Source organism: Microplitis mediator, chromosome 5 (assembly GCF_029852145.1).
Source record: "Microplitis mediator isolate UGA2020A chromosome 5, iyMicMedi2.1, whole genome shotgun sequence".
NCBI classification, from domain to species: domain Eukaryota; kingdom Metazoa; phylum Arthropoda; class Insecta; order Hymenoptera; family Braconidae; genus Microplitis; species Microplitis mediator.
Window position 1 is genome coordinate 23,858,749 of NC_079973.1, and position 11,765 is coordinate 23,870,513.

The 11,765-nt window shown below is 33.4% G+C and overlaps 1 protein-coding gene across 1 annotated transcript; it reads right to left on the bottom strand.

Moving 5' to 3' along the window:
* Positions 1–279: 279 nt before the first annotated feature.
* LOC130668879 (leucine-rich repeat-containing protein 15) lies at positions 280–5,223 on the bottom strand. The gene is made up of 6 exons (XM_057471381.1): positions 4,816–5,223; positions 4,445–4,748; positions 4,152–4,380; positions 2,501–3,099; positions 2,006–2,426; positions 280–1,115 (listed from the first exon to the last, which is right to left on the bottom strand). Exons 1-6 carry the CDS (start codon positions 4,975–4,977, stop codon positions 401–403), a joined length of 2,430 nt encoding a protein of 809 aa, XP_057327364.1. The 5' UTR covers positions 4,978–5,223; the 3' UTR covers positions 280–400.
* Positions 5,224–11,765: the final 6,542 nt, after the last annotated feature.

Below are 11,765 nucleotides of genomic sequence, written 5' to 3' on the forward strand. Positions count from 1 at the left end.
TATAAATATGTACAATAAATTCAATAGATTTGTATATCTTGTAAAAAATATTTTAAAAAATTAACAAACGCATTTTAATTAGCCCTAAAAAAAATGATCCTGAAGTTAACAGACAATTACAAATTTTTTGATTTTTTTTTCAAACAAATCAATGACAAAAAAAAAAATGAAAAAAATGCACATGTAGAGAATTAAAAAATCTATAGGTGCAATTTTTCCAAATATTTTTTTTTATAAATTATCGTTTTGAAAAACAAATCCAAAAATTATTAGACGTCGGCTAACTTCAGTATCATAAAAAAAATTACAATTTATCAATAAAAAAATTAATAGATAAAAATGATTTTTATATTATAGGTATTTGTATAAAATATAATAATTATCATTGATGATATTAATATTAAATAAATCTACTTCTAGAAATTTGTTGATTAGTGTCACACGGTTCTGGTGAGGAAATCAGTGAAGGCGAGGATGGAGTGTAAAGAGATGGAGATACCGGCGGTTTGTAGGTTCCACTACGAGGCTCACGTGGTAATTCGATCACCCGTATGTTATCAAGATCGACTCCACGCCTCGTACTGACCGTAGGATTTTTAAGTACATCCGAATCCTCGTCGTCACTCGAGTGCTCGTCTCGCTTTATTAGTCGCTTATTTTTTCTCGAGCTCGGGCGCGATCTCAGAGTCCTTTCCCAATTGTTCTCAACGCCAGAGGCTTCGGATTCATTGGGGTGACGTCGATCTAAGTTTCTATCCGAGCGTTTAGGTTCAACTCTTCTAGTTGATGCTGCACTGGGTCGTCTACTTTGCGATAAATTTCTTACCCTACGGGTAGAGCTTTGAGTATCTCGGGTTCTGGAGTCAAGAGTGTCCTCACTTTTAGTCCGTTTTACTACGCGCTTGCGTTGTCTCCGTCTTTTGCGATTAAATGTCTCGTGATCAAGGGATTGTGCAGATTGACCGATTCCCTCTATTGATATTGTATCCAATGTTTCTAGTGATCGAGCAAGTCTAGGCATTTGAACAGCTTCTTCATAGGTAGGCGGTCCTATTAATTCTTCTGGATGTACACGTGGAATATTTTCTTGGCGTCTTGACTCTTCTATTTGACTTCTTATGTAAAAACAAAATTTTTTTTATTTATTTATGTGTAAGAGAGACACAACAAATGAAATGTTACGGGAAAAATGCAGTACCTAAATTTTTTTTTTTTTTTTTTTTTTCAAAATAGTCGAGATGTTCAAGACTTATTTTTCAAAAAAATTTATTTTCTATAATTTTATTTAAAATTTAAAAAATTATTATTTTTGTTTAAATTTACAAAGTGAATCATCATATTTATTAAAAACAATTTTTTGGAAATAGCCAATCTGATTAAAAAATTAGGAGAGGAGGGGGCAAAGTGGGTCCCTTAAAATTTTCAAAACTTCAAAAATATGGGGGCAAAGTGGGGCCCTCAAAATTTTCTATACGTCAATAAATTCGGATGGATAATAAGCTTATCGAAAATTCTTATACGATGAGGGCCAAAATAGACCACCAAAACTGTTCATTAAATATAATTTATTAACAAAGTTAAAGATAATAAAATTACGTTTTAAAGTTATATCACAGCAGACTATTAAAATGACTTTTATATTATTAAAATACAATTGTTTTATATAGTTATTTGCAAATATCACACGTGTAAAGAATAAAAAATATCAAATCCGAAATTTTTTGGAGGGCCCACTTTGCCCCTAATTTTCGATTTTTAAATTTTAATGGACGCAGCATAATGATGTGAAAATAAGTATCAAGGGTCTAAAAAGAAGTAAACGCGTAAAAAAAATGAATAATATTATAATTATTTTCCTTAAGCGGCCCACTCTGCCCCCCTCTCCCCTATTTAAATGGCAATAATATTTTTTTTTATTTCTTTCAAAAATCAAGTAAAAAAAATTTTTCAGTCAGGATTAAAAACCTGACCCTTTCTACAAATAATGATAAAATCAAATAAATACCGTCTATGAAGAATCAATCGTTCCCTAGCTTCCGCACGTTCAGCTTCACGTAATCTCAATAAAGCTTGACGTCTTTTTTCTTTGAAAGTATGAGTAACAGAAACAATGCTTCCAAAAATTAGGACAGCTATCAAAAATCCCATTACTACTAATCCATAAGTCCTGTCAGATTGTCGAATTTCTGTACGGTCCCGGTTCCAAACAGATCGACATGCTGTCGACCATGAATATCCAGATACATTTGCTGGACTTTCACATATAAGACTCGACGATGCCGTTTTTGATGACTGAGTAAGATAATAATATGATGAATACAATTGTGCGCAGTCACAACGCCAGGGATTGTCGTTTAGAATTATTGTATTGAGGTTGTCGTTAAAACTAAATATGCTGTGACTAATACCTTCTGTTAGTCGATTACCTAAAAATATTATTTATCAATTTATTAGTTGACTAATAAAAACATATAAATAAATTAACTATCGTTAAACTTACCAGATAAATTTATATTATCGAGAGATGGTAAGTAAGCAAAACTATCATTTGATAGTCGGGTTAATCTGTTGCCTTCTAAATTTAGACTTTGCAGAGTTTGTGATTCCACACCGGAAGTAAATGACTCCAGTCTATTTTTACTTAAATCTAAAATTTTTAATGCTGGCATCTGCGACAAACTTTCTTTGGGAATATATTCAATTAAATTGTATGACAGATCGACAATCAGGACTGAGGTTGTAAAGTTTTTAGGCATTTCGTTGATGTTATTGTAAGACAAATTAACCAGACGTAAGTCAGCATTGTCGCGGAGTAGATTCCATGGTAAATATTTCAAATTATTGTTTGATAAATCTAGTATATCTAGCTCTGGTAACCCGACAAAAGAACTTTGGTTTACTTGCGTCAACCCGTTGTTATTTAAATATAGACGTGTGAGTTTTTTATTTTTTGAGAATATTCGATCAGGCAGCAGACGAATTGTATTGTGGGAGAGTATTGCGTGGGTTAGTGACGGAAGACCGTGTAGTCCTGGCCGATCCAAGTTACATTTTGAGACGTCAAGTCGCTTTAGTTTCTCATGCTTTAATGTTTCTTTTCTGTAAAATTATTATTTTTATTTTAAATATTTAAAAAGAGGCAGCATTGGCTGCATTTAATTTTTTTTTTTAAACTACGAGGGAGTATAACTGACAAGGGGCAAATTGGGCCTGTAATTTTTAACGAAAAATTAAAAACTGTAGAAAATTAATTTTAGTAATTTAATAATTTTTCTCATTTTAAATTTAATTTTCCGTACACTAAGAGACAAATTTATTCGCCAGGAATAAAAACACGTATTAGAATTTTTTCCAAAACACCACTACATATTTATAAATTTTAATTACATATAAGTATGAATTTTATTTTATAATAACAAATTCGATTGCAGAGAAATAAATGAGAGTTTTTTCAAAAATAAAATATTTATTCAAAAATTAAAATTATTTTATAATTTATGTGATTTAAAAAAAAATATCCACGTCTCTAAAATCGCCTAAAGTTTAAAAAATTTAAGATTCTAATCTAGTTAACACTTTTTACTTCAAATGTAAAGATAACTTTTAATATTTTGATATTATTTACTGCTAATAAATAAATTTATCTGTAAAAAAAATTTTAAATTTTAATTCATCTATGAAATACAACGAATTTTTAGATTTCACCTATTCATTTATTTATTATTTACAACATTAGTTCATTTAGTATATAAATAAACACGTAGTCGATACTAATAAACACGTATTATATACTAATAAAATTTGAAACGGGATTTGAATAAAATTTTTATTCGTATTTAGTAAACTTTTGTTTGCGCATGACCATAATACGTGTTTTACTAAGTGCAAATAAATTTTATTACTATGTATTAAAAATGTCTCTCAGTGTAGAAAATTAATTTATTAAATTTTTTTTGAAGGCCCATTTTGCCCTACATTGAAAAAGATTTTTTTAAAAAATTAGATTACATTCTCAGACAATAATTATCTAGTGATTAAAATGATTAGAAATATTGAAAAAAAATGACAGCTGGATTTTTTTCTAGACTGCCCATTCTGCCACCCCCTTTCTTCTCTCAATAATTAATTGATTAATTAATTTATTAAAATACCTGCTGCTGTAAACTAATGTTGGATTATTAGACATGCGCAGCTGCTCAAGTTCCGGTGTATTTACAAAAGTATTTGGATGTAAAAAATTTAACAAACAATTTGACAAATCCAACCACTTGAGATTTTGGTTACTCAAATTATCAATTGATTTCAATGGATTTTTATCCAACTTCAGTGACATCAAATTGGGAAATCCAATCAATGAGCTATTGTTCAGATAACTAATTGCTGAAAAATAAAATATTTTTAAACCATATATTAATAAAATTTATTCAAGTTTTAAATTACTCACAACATTCGCTAGCATCTAAATAGCGAACGCTCGAATTTTCCAAATCCTGTATACTAGTCAACGGATTTTTTTTCAAAGTCAAATGCTTTAAATTCGGTAAACTTGATATAACTTCAATAAACCCGATGTTTGAAAAATAATTGTCACTTAAGTCAAGCTGTTCAAGTTTCCACAAGTTTTCAAACTCTTCTGGTAATTTCGTCAATTCATTTATCGACAAATTTATGTTCTTCAACTCTCTAAGACGGCCTATATCTGCTGGAATATTCTTTAAATTGTTGTTCGATAGATCCAAAACTTCTGACTGCAATCAAAAGTATTTTTACCAAAAAAACTTGACTGTATAACAAAAAAAAAAAAAAATTAATTACCAAGCCGCTGATTTTCTTTGGAAATTCATTGAGCTCCTGATGAGAACAAACAACACTCCAAGGTGCTCGTTCCAATCTACACTCACATTTATCCGGGCAGTATGATCGACAATTTGAGAAAAAATTAATGACTAAAATTATAAATATCTTACCACTCCCCATTATTTATAATTATTATTTGTAAATTAATAACTTATCGATTATTCACATTGATTATTTTCTTTATCTCTCTCAGCAAACTCCGCGAGTTTAATAAGTGACACACAAAGTGTCATATTTATTAAAATTCTAATTAGAAAACGACAACCAAAACTTTATTTTCAATTTAAAATTTTGAATTATAGAATTTTTTTAAAAATCAAAACTCTTAAGAGTAAAAAAATTAACAGGGCGTGTCGTTATGTTCACCTTGCTATTAAAACTACCAACTGACTTATCTTCGACGTACACCTCTCGGTTCAGCTTATCTCCAACGTGAGATAACTTGTCGTTGACTCGTTACACATTTTTTAAATTTCATTTTTCATTCACGTTATTTTTACTAGTGTTCAAATCATATATTGATTCAAATTTTTTATTACACAGTAGCCAATAAAATAACAATAGTACCACTAATTAATTTTCAAAAAAATATTTTTTGTTTTTTAAAAAAAAATTTAAATAGAAAAAAAAACAAATAAAAAATAAAAAAATATTGAAAAGTTGATTGTAAAGCAGATATTGAGTACATCGGTGGTCACTCGTCCCAAGTACTTTAAGCTTCTCTTGGCTGACCCATGCGGATATTTTTCCCTTTACTTTTTGTCAGTCTCAGTAGTATAAGCCCGCGTCTTTTTCTCCTGTCTTTTGCTTTTAAATCCTACCTATACCATACGAGCTCGAGTATAAGTCTCTACTCTTTTCCTACATACAACTTACAAATATGAATATAAATATATATATCGTCAACTCAAGTTAATAGATCCTATCTTATCTTCAGTGCATTTTTTATTTACAAAGCCGGTCCCAGACAAATGAAAATAAAAAAAAATGGACACGTAGAAAATCCTCGCTGGTCAGCGGGCGTGATGAAGAGCAAAAGAGTAATAATTTGCGCAGAAGCATTTGAAATACGGAAAAGTATTTTTCACACGTCCATAGGGAGCCAATGGAATCGCGGTCACACCCTCAGGAGGGTGTAAACGGCTTAGCTTAGCGCCGGCGCTTAGTCCTTTGGCTTATCCTCCTGCTCAGCAAAGTTATACTGCACGACAGTGCGCCGACGTTGTACCTGTTGACTGTATCAGTAAAGCCAACCCCTTCGACGTGATTTCACAAATCCCAGTGCTTTAGTCTCATCCGCGTGGTCACGCCTTTTAATCCCGCGGTCACATTCGCGCATTCAATTCAAGTGAATGTCATTTATTACGATAAACTTTGGTCGTGTTTGATTTACTGTGTAATTAAAACTCAATAAAGTTCATCGCTGCTGCTGTAGATAGGACTCTGCGCGAGTTAATTTAAGAGTGGAATCGAGCGGAGTCGATTGGGAGAACGATGAGTAAGAGAGTTGTAATACAAAGTAATAAGTTGTAAGTTTGTAGTATAAAAGAAAACGAGTGTTAAGAAAGCGAAGAAAGTTTCGAGTACTGAGTGAATAAAAAGCGACAATAAGGGACCAGGGACAAGGGACACTGGATATAATACCATTTAGTTGCTATCTCGTCGATGAAGTAGGGTGTTGGTTCAGTGGAAAACCGGTTATATATTTTTAACGCTTTCATTTCCGTCACAGCCATACCGGAAATAACGGCACGATACTTCGCGGTGTTTCAAGTATTGATCAGTTTGGTCCGGGTACCACCCACCGGACGACGGGTGGAAACCCAGTCGGCTTCTCCTACTCTTCTATCTCCAGAGCTAGAGAGCTCGACTCCCTCTTTGTACTCGCTGCTGCGATGAGTCGCTGCGGAATACGAATATACTCCCACCCCTTTGCCTAGGTGCTTTTACTCTTTCCTCTCCTCCCGAAGCTCCCCCGACTCCTCTGCCTCCACCTTAACCTCCACCTCTTATTTATTTTCTTATTCTTACTCTTACCCAGAACACGCTCATGTCTCTTTTACCTTCTGCCTGAACTCATCCGCCTCCTTTTGCTACATCGACAAGTATCCCTCCGGAGCATCTTCAACTATCCTCCTCTCGTTTATATACACCAGACGTTATTTTATATTGAAAATCGTCTTGACTTTTATGTTTCACTCTTATCTATCTATAAAAAATTACAATTTTATTTGGTATAAAAAACAAAATTATTACATTTTACGTCCTTTGAATATTTTTTACTACTTCGTGACTAATAAATTTTTTTTTCAAATTATTAATTAAAAACATTTATAAATTTAATTATTTACACAGGGAAAATTTAAAATTAAATAACCATGTAAAGATTAAATATGAAATTATTGAAATGAAATAAAGGGAAAAAATTCTTAGTCACTTACCCTCGAACTCTGGCATAATTTCATATTTTTCTCGACGATTCGCTTTCCCCTCGGTCTTTAAGCTTGTCGGGTATAAATAGCAGCTTATCTTTTGTCAGTTTCGACAGCGGGTGCCCTTGGTGTGCACAAAGCCAAGTCCTATCGTACACCACAACATTTTATATACTTACACATATCTATAAATATATCTATATCTATATATATGCAAGTGATTATACATATATATACTTGAATAACTCTACTTTGCTTTCACCTCGTCTTCGTTTGCTTTCACCCCTTCTCCTTCCATACAACACACGTCCCAACGACTAAGGGGGTGCGACGTCTTTTGAAATGTGCACTCGTAATTGCTGTGGCATGTCCCTAAATCAAATCCACCGCGACGACGTTATTCCTCTTTTTTACACTCCATATAACAGCCTAAGGGGGTAATAATGTACCTATATGTTACCTTTTCTTTCTCACACTAAATTTTTTTCATTTTATTTATTCATACTCTTACTCGCAATATCTCTACTGTATAAAATATATCACAATATTTTTTTTATTACTATTAACTTCTTTAAAAATTATCTATTTCTCTTATTACTAATTAAAAAAAAACTTTTATTGTTTATATCATAAATTTTAATTAAAAATAAATAAGTATCTATTGTGAAAGTATCCTAAATTTGCTTGGATTTATCGTGTTGAAATTTGAATGGATGCCGGGTGCTTGTGGTTCAGTGCGTCCTTAACGAGATCAGACTGTAGACAGCATCAGCGTCACCACTGCGACGAGGGTGAGAGGTGAAGGGGAGAAGGATAAGGCGGGATGAGGGGGTGGTATGGGAAAAGGTCGCGTTGAAATAAGAGTAGGTAGAGTAAGTAAAGTAGGTGGATGGCGGATGAGGTGGCGGTGGAGGAATCGAAGAAGGTGGAGACAGTAAAGAAGGTGTGGATTCGAGGAGTTGAGTAGCATACACACTCAAGTCGAAGGTGTGCTATGAGCGGCGCACATCTGTCTCGAGTCTCAACCCCGTTGGCACATCATCCGAACATAAAGCTTTCGTCGATCGTCGATCCTTATGTAACACACCCAACTCTCCTCATCTGAACTTTCCACTTCCTCACCACAGCGTAAACTAGAGGAGAGTAGAGTAGAGCAAGCTCGCTATCTATCGTACGGCTGTCTATCTACCGCTTCCGTCGCATTGTCTAATCGCCACGTCCCCAACTACGACACCCTCGCTTATAGATTCTCGCTGCCGTCAACTTGCGCTCTCAGTAACTCGACAAATCCGCGGCTCGTAGTCCCCCTTCTACGCTCCATCCACTCTCTTATTTTTTAGTCAAAGGACAATAATATTAGGAGGTAAGGGCTCACATTTTTCTTCTCTCTTTATTTATCAGCAGACTCGACATTATTATTTTCTCACTCCCACTCGTTTTTTAGTACCGTCTCTTACTTTTCCAACACCCCAACACCTTAAATCACGGAAATTGAATCCGACGTGGCATGCGGGATGAGCCCTATATTTTTGCAAGATTATAAACGCTAAGGGATTGCTTTCATGCGTTATCTTATGTATAATATATACTAGGGGAGAAAATTTTACTCATTTATTTTATGTTACTTAACTTAAACATTACTCAAATATAATAACATTTATTTCATTATAACTCCTTATTTTTCTTTTCACTAAAAAAAATCTTAAATTTTTTTTTATTAATAATCGCGTAAAAAAAATAATTGGATGAACGCGTGTCATTAAGTTGATCCGTCTTACATAAAGAGATGATCCTTGCTTGCTTATCATACTTAGGGGTATAAAATAGAGTGAACAAGTAAGACGAGAGAGTTTAGTCTTAGCAATAAGGAGGGTGCGTTCACGGTTATTTTCAATTATCCTTCGACCTTGCACCCCACCCCTACTATTATATATATACATATATATTTTCCTCATCTTTACCTTACCTCAAACTATCTCACTTTCTACTCTCTACTGATTCTACATAGTTATACTACTTATATAGTTGTATAGTCTCAACGTGACGGCTCACGTTGAGTCTAGAAGCAGCCACAGCAACCCCTACCCAGTTTCCTCGCTACGGGAACGCGTAATATAATGTATGCGAGATAAAGACGCGAGTGTGGTGTGCCGCACCTTTGTATCAGAATAGACTAAGATATTATGAAGGAGGAAATAGTATGTGTGTGTGTATAGCGAACATCGGGTGAGAAAACGCATCTTCCGTCTCTCCTTGTCTTTATCTTGAGACTTTATCTCTCTCTGCACGCTCGCTGGGAAGAAGGAGTCCTGCAACGCCACCCAACTACTAGGGGTGCCCATAACTTATCGCAGATTTAAGGCTCTTAGACTTAAGGGACTCTAATAATAATATAGCGCCATTGCCGACGGTTCATGGAAATCGCAACCGCCAAGACAGCGAAGAGTGAGCGAACGAGCGAACCAGCCGCGAGCTCTTTCTTCAGCTCAACCGGATTATTGTTATTACATTTTTCTACTTCGCTATATATATATACACACTTGAGTCGAACCGCGGACTATGCGAATTTTAATTTACCATTTAACCCTTGTCATTTTAGAAATTCTTATTAACATTTTGTGTGTGTGTTTTTTTTTATTAATATACACATTCGTGATCTTACTCGGGAAATTTTATTATAAAATTTAATGACATGTAAGTTTTAATATTTTTTTATTTTATGTGTGCAGTAATTTTGATATTATATATATATTTACCAAGTAATAATGGATTTAATATTAAATTTTAGAGTTTAAATTAAGTTATATCTTGATAAAGGTATTTTGTAGTAGAAATTATTGAATGTATTTACTTTTAGAAAATTATTTTTTAAAAAAGTTTAACTTTGCAATTAAATTAATTAAAAAGTTTTATTACACATGGTCAATATCATTTTGTCAAAATTTATTAAATGAGCTCAATTTTATTTTTTAAATTATTTGTCTAGTTCTCTTGTATGTGTAAGAAGGACACTTCAATATATTTCACTTGCTAGTGAATAGAAGTAAATATTTATTTAACAATTAAACATTATGAAACCCGGCAACTAATTGTATAATATGGACAGTTAATAATAAGTAATATAATAAGGGAAAGGGGTGAGAGTAGCTAGATGACGTCACGTTGGGTCCTCTCGGAGGGTCGGTATTCAGTAACGAGTCGCTTACATATGTTTTTATTTTTTATAAAATCAATATTAAAAAAAATTGCACTTATACACAGAAAAAAAATTTATCTTGAGTCAAGAAAATATTTTAGAAGACAAACGTTTTCGGGAACCAAGTCAAGATTTTTAAAAAAAATTCGTCTTGGTCGAAGAAGATTTCTAATTTTTCTGAGAAAATTTAGGTTTCCAAAAAAATTTTTTTGAATCAAGAATATTTACCTTCAGTCGAGAATTTTTTTTTTCTGTTTTGTTTTTCAAATTTTTTTCGTGTGTATATTTTCAGTTTTTTTTTTTTAGTAATTGATTTGTTGAAAAAAAAATTTGAAAATTATTTATTGTTTGCTAACTTCAGAATCATAATTTTTTGCAAGTTTCTTCTCTACAATTTAAAAAAAAATGATAATAATAATAATAACTAAAATGGATAAGACAAATAAAAGAGCATGAGATTTTATGCCGTTAAATTTTCAAGATCTTTTTATGTGATGTGGGAACATAAACAAAAGCCGACGATAAATTTGGCAAGTCGGAGAATTAATAAAAGATTACACCTCGGTTACGGCAGTACCCGGTTGAGATAAGGCCTCGACGGTGTTTCCCAACCGGGGCAACCAACACAGGAGTTGAGGTGAAGGAGACAAGTATACAGTATAGGTATTCCGTAGAAATAAGGACAACGTTCGGGGGAATATAAGGAGTATAAGAAGAACACGGTGCTGGTAAATCATCGGATATCTTACCCGTAATACATAAAGCACCCTTCGCACAGCTTATACTTCGCTCCACTGCTGCTATCTCACCCGAGACTTCCAGACAAAGATGCCGACGCCACATCAGCAATAACCTACGCGAAATTACTGTCAAACACAAGACGAGATGGAAATAAAAAATATAACTGAGCTCAACTAAATATGTAATGGGCGGGTTATTTTTTTTTTCTACTCACTGTATTTACGTGGGAGTCAGAGTAAATATTTGTAATGATAGTATAGGTAAACTTAGTTTAGCTATAGGTACACTTAGTTGACGATCTCCCTTGGACGCGTGTCAGTGTTGACTTGATATTACATGCGGGATAAGACATCGACTTTGGGACTCTGGCTATGGCAAATACGAGACGCTAAGGGTGGATGCTATTAATTGGGTAATATTACTAAGGGCGCACACACTTTGGCGCTGAGAACCAACGAAAGGAATATCTTGGCTTTGATGTCGACCACGGTCCATTTCATAACGCTGTAGACATTCTTAATTAATTAATTGACGTTTCG

Excerpts from the sequence above, each read along its gene's own strand:
- LOC130668879 (XM_057471381.1), bottom strand. The coding sequence starts at position 4,977 with ATGGGGAGTGGTAAGATATTTATAATTTTAGTCATTAATTTTTTCTCA. Across the intron at positions 4,381-4,444 it reads TTTAGATGCTAGCGAATGTT|CAATTAGTTATCTGAACAAT; the intron begins GTGAGTAATTTA and ends TTTATTTTTCAG. Across the intron at positions 2,427-2,500 it reads CGATAATATAAATTTATCTG|GTAATCGACTAACAGAAGGT; the intron begins GTAAGTTTAACG and ends TAATATTTTTAG.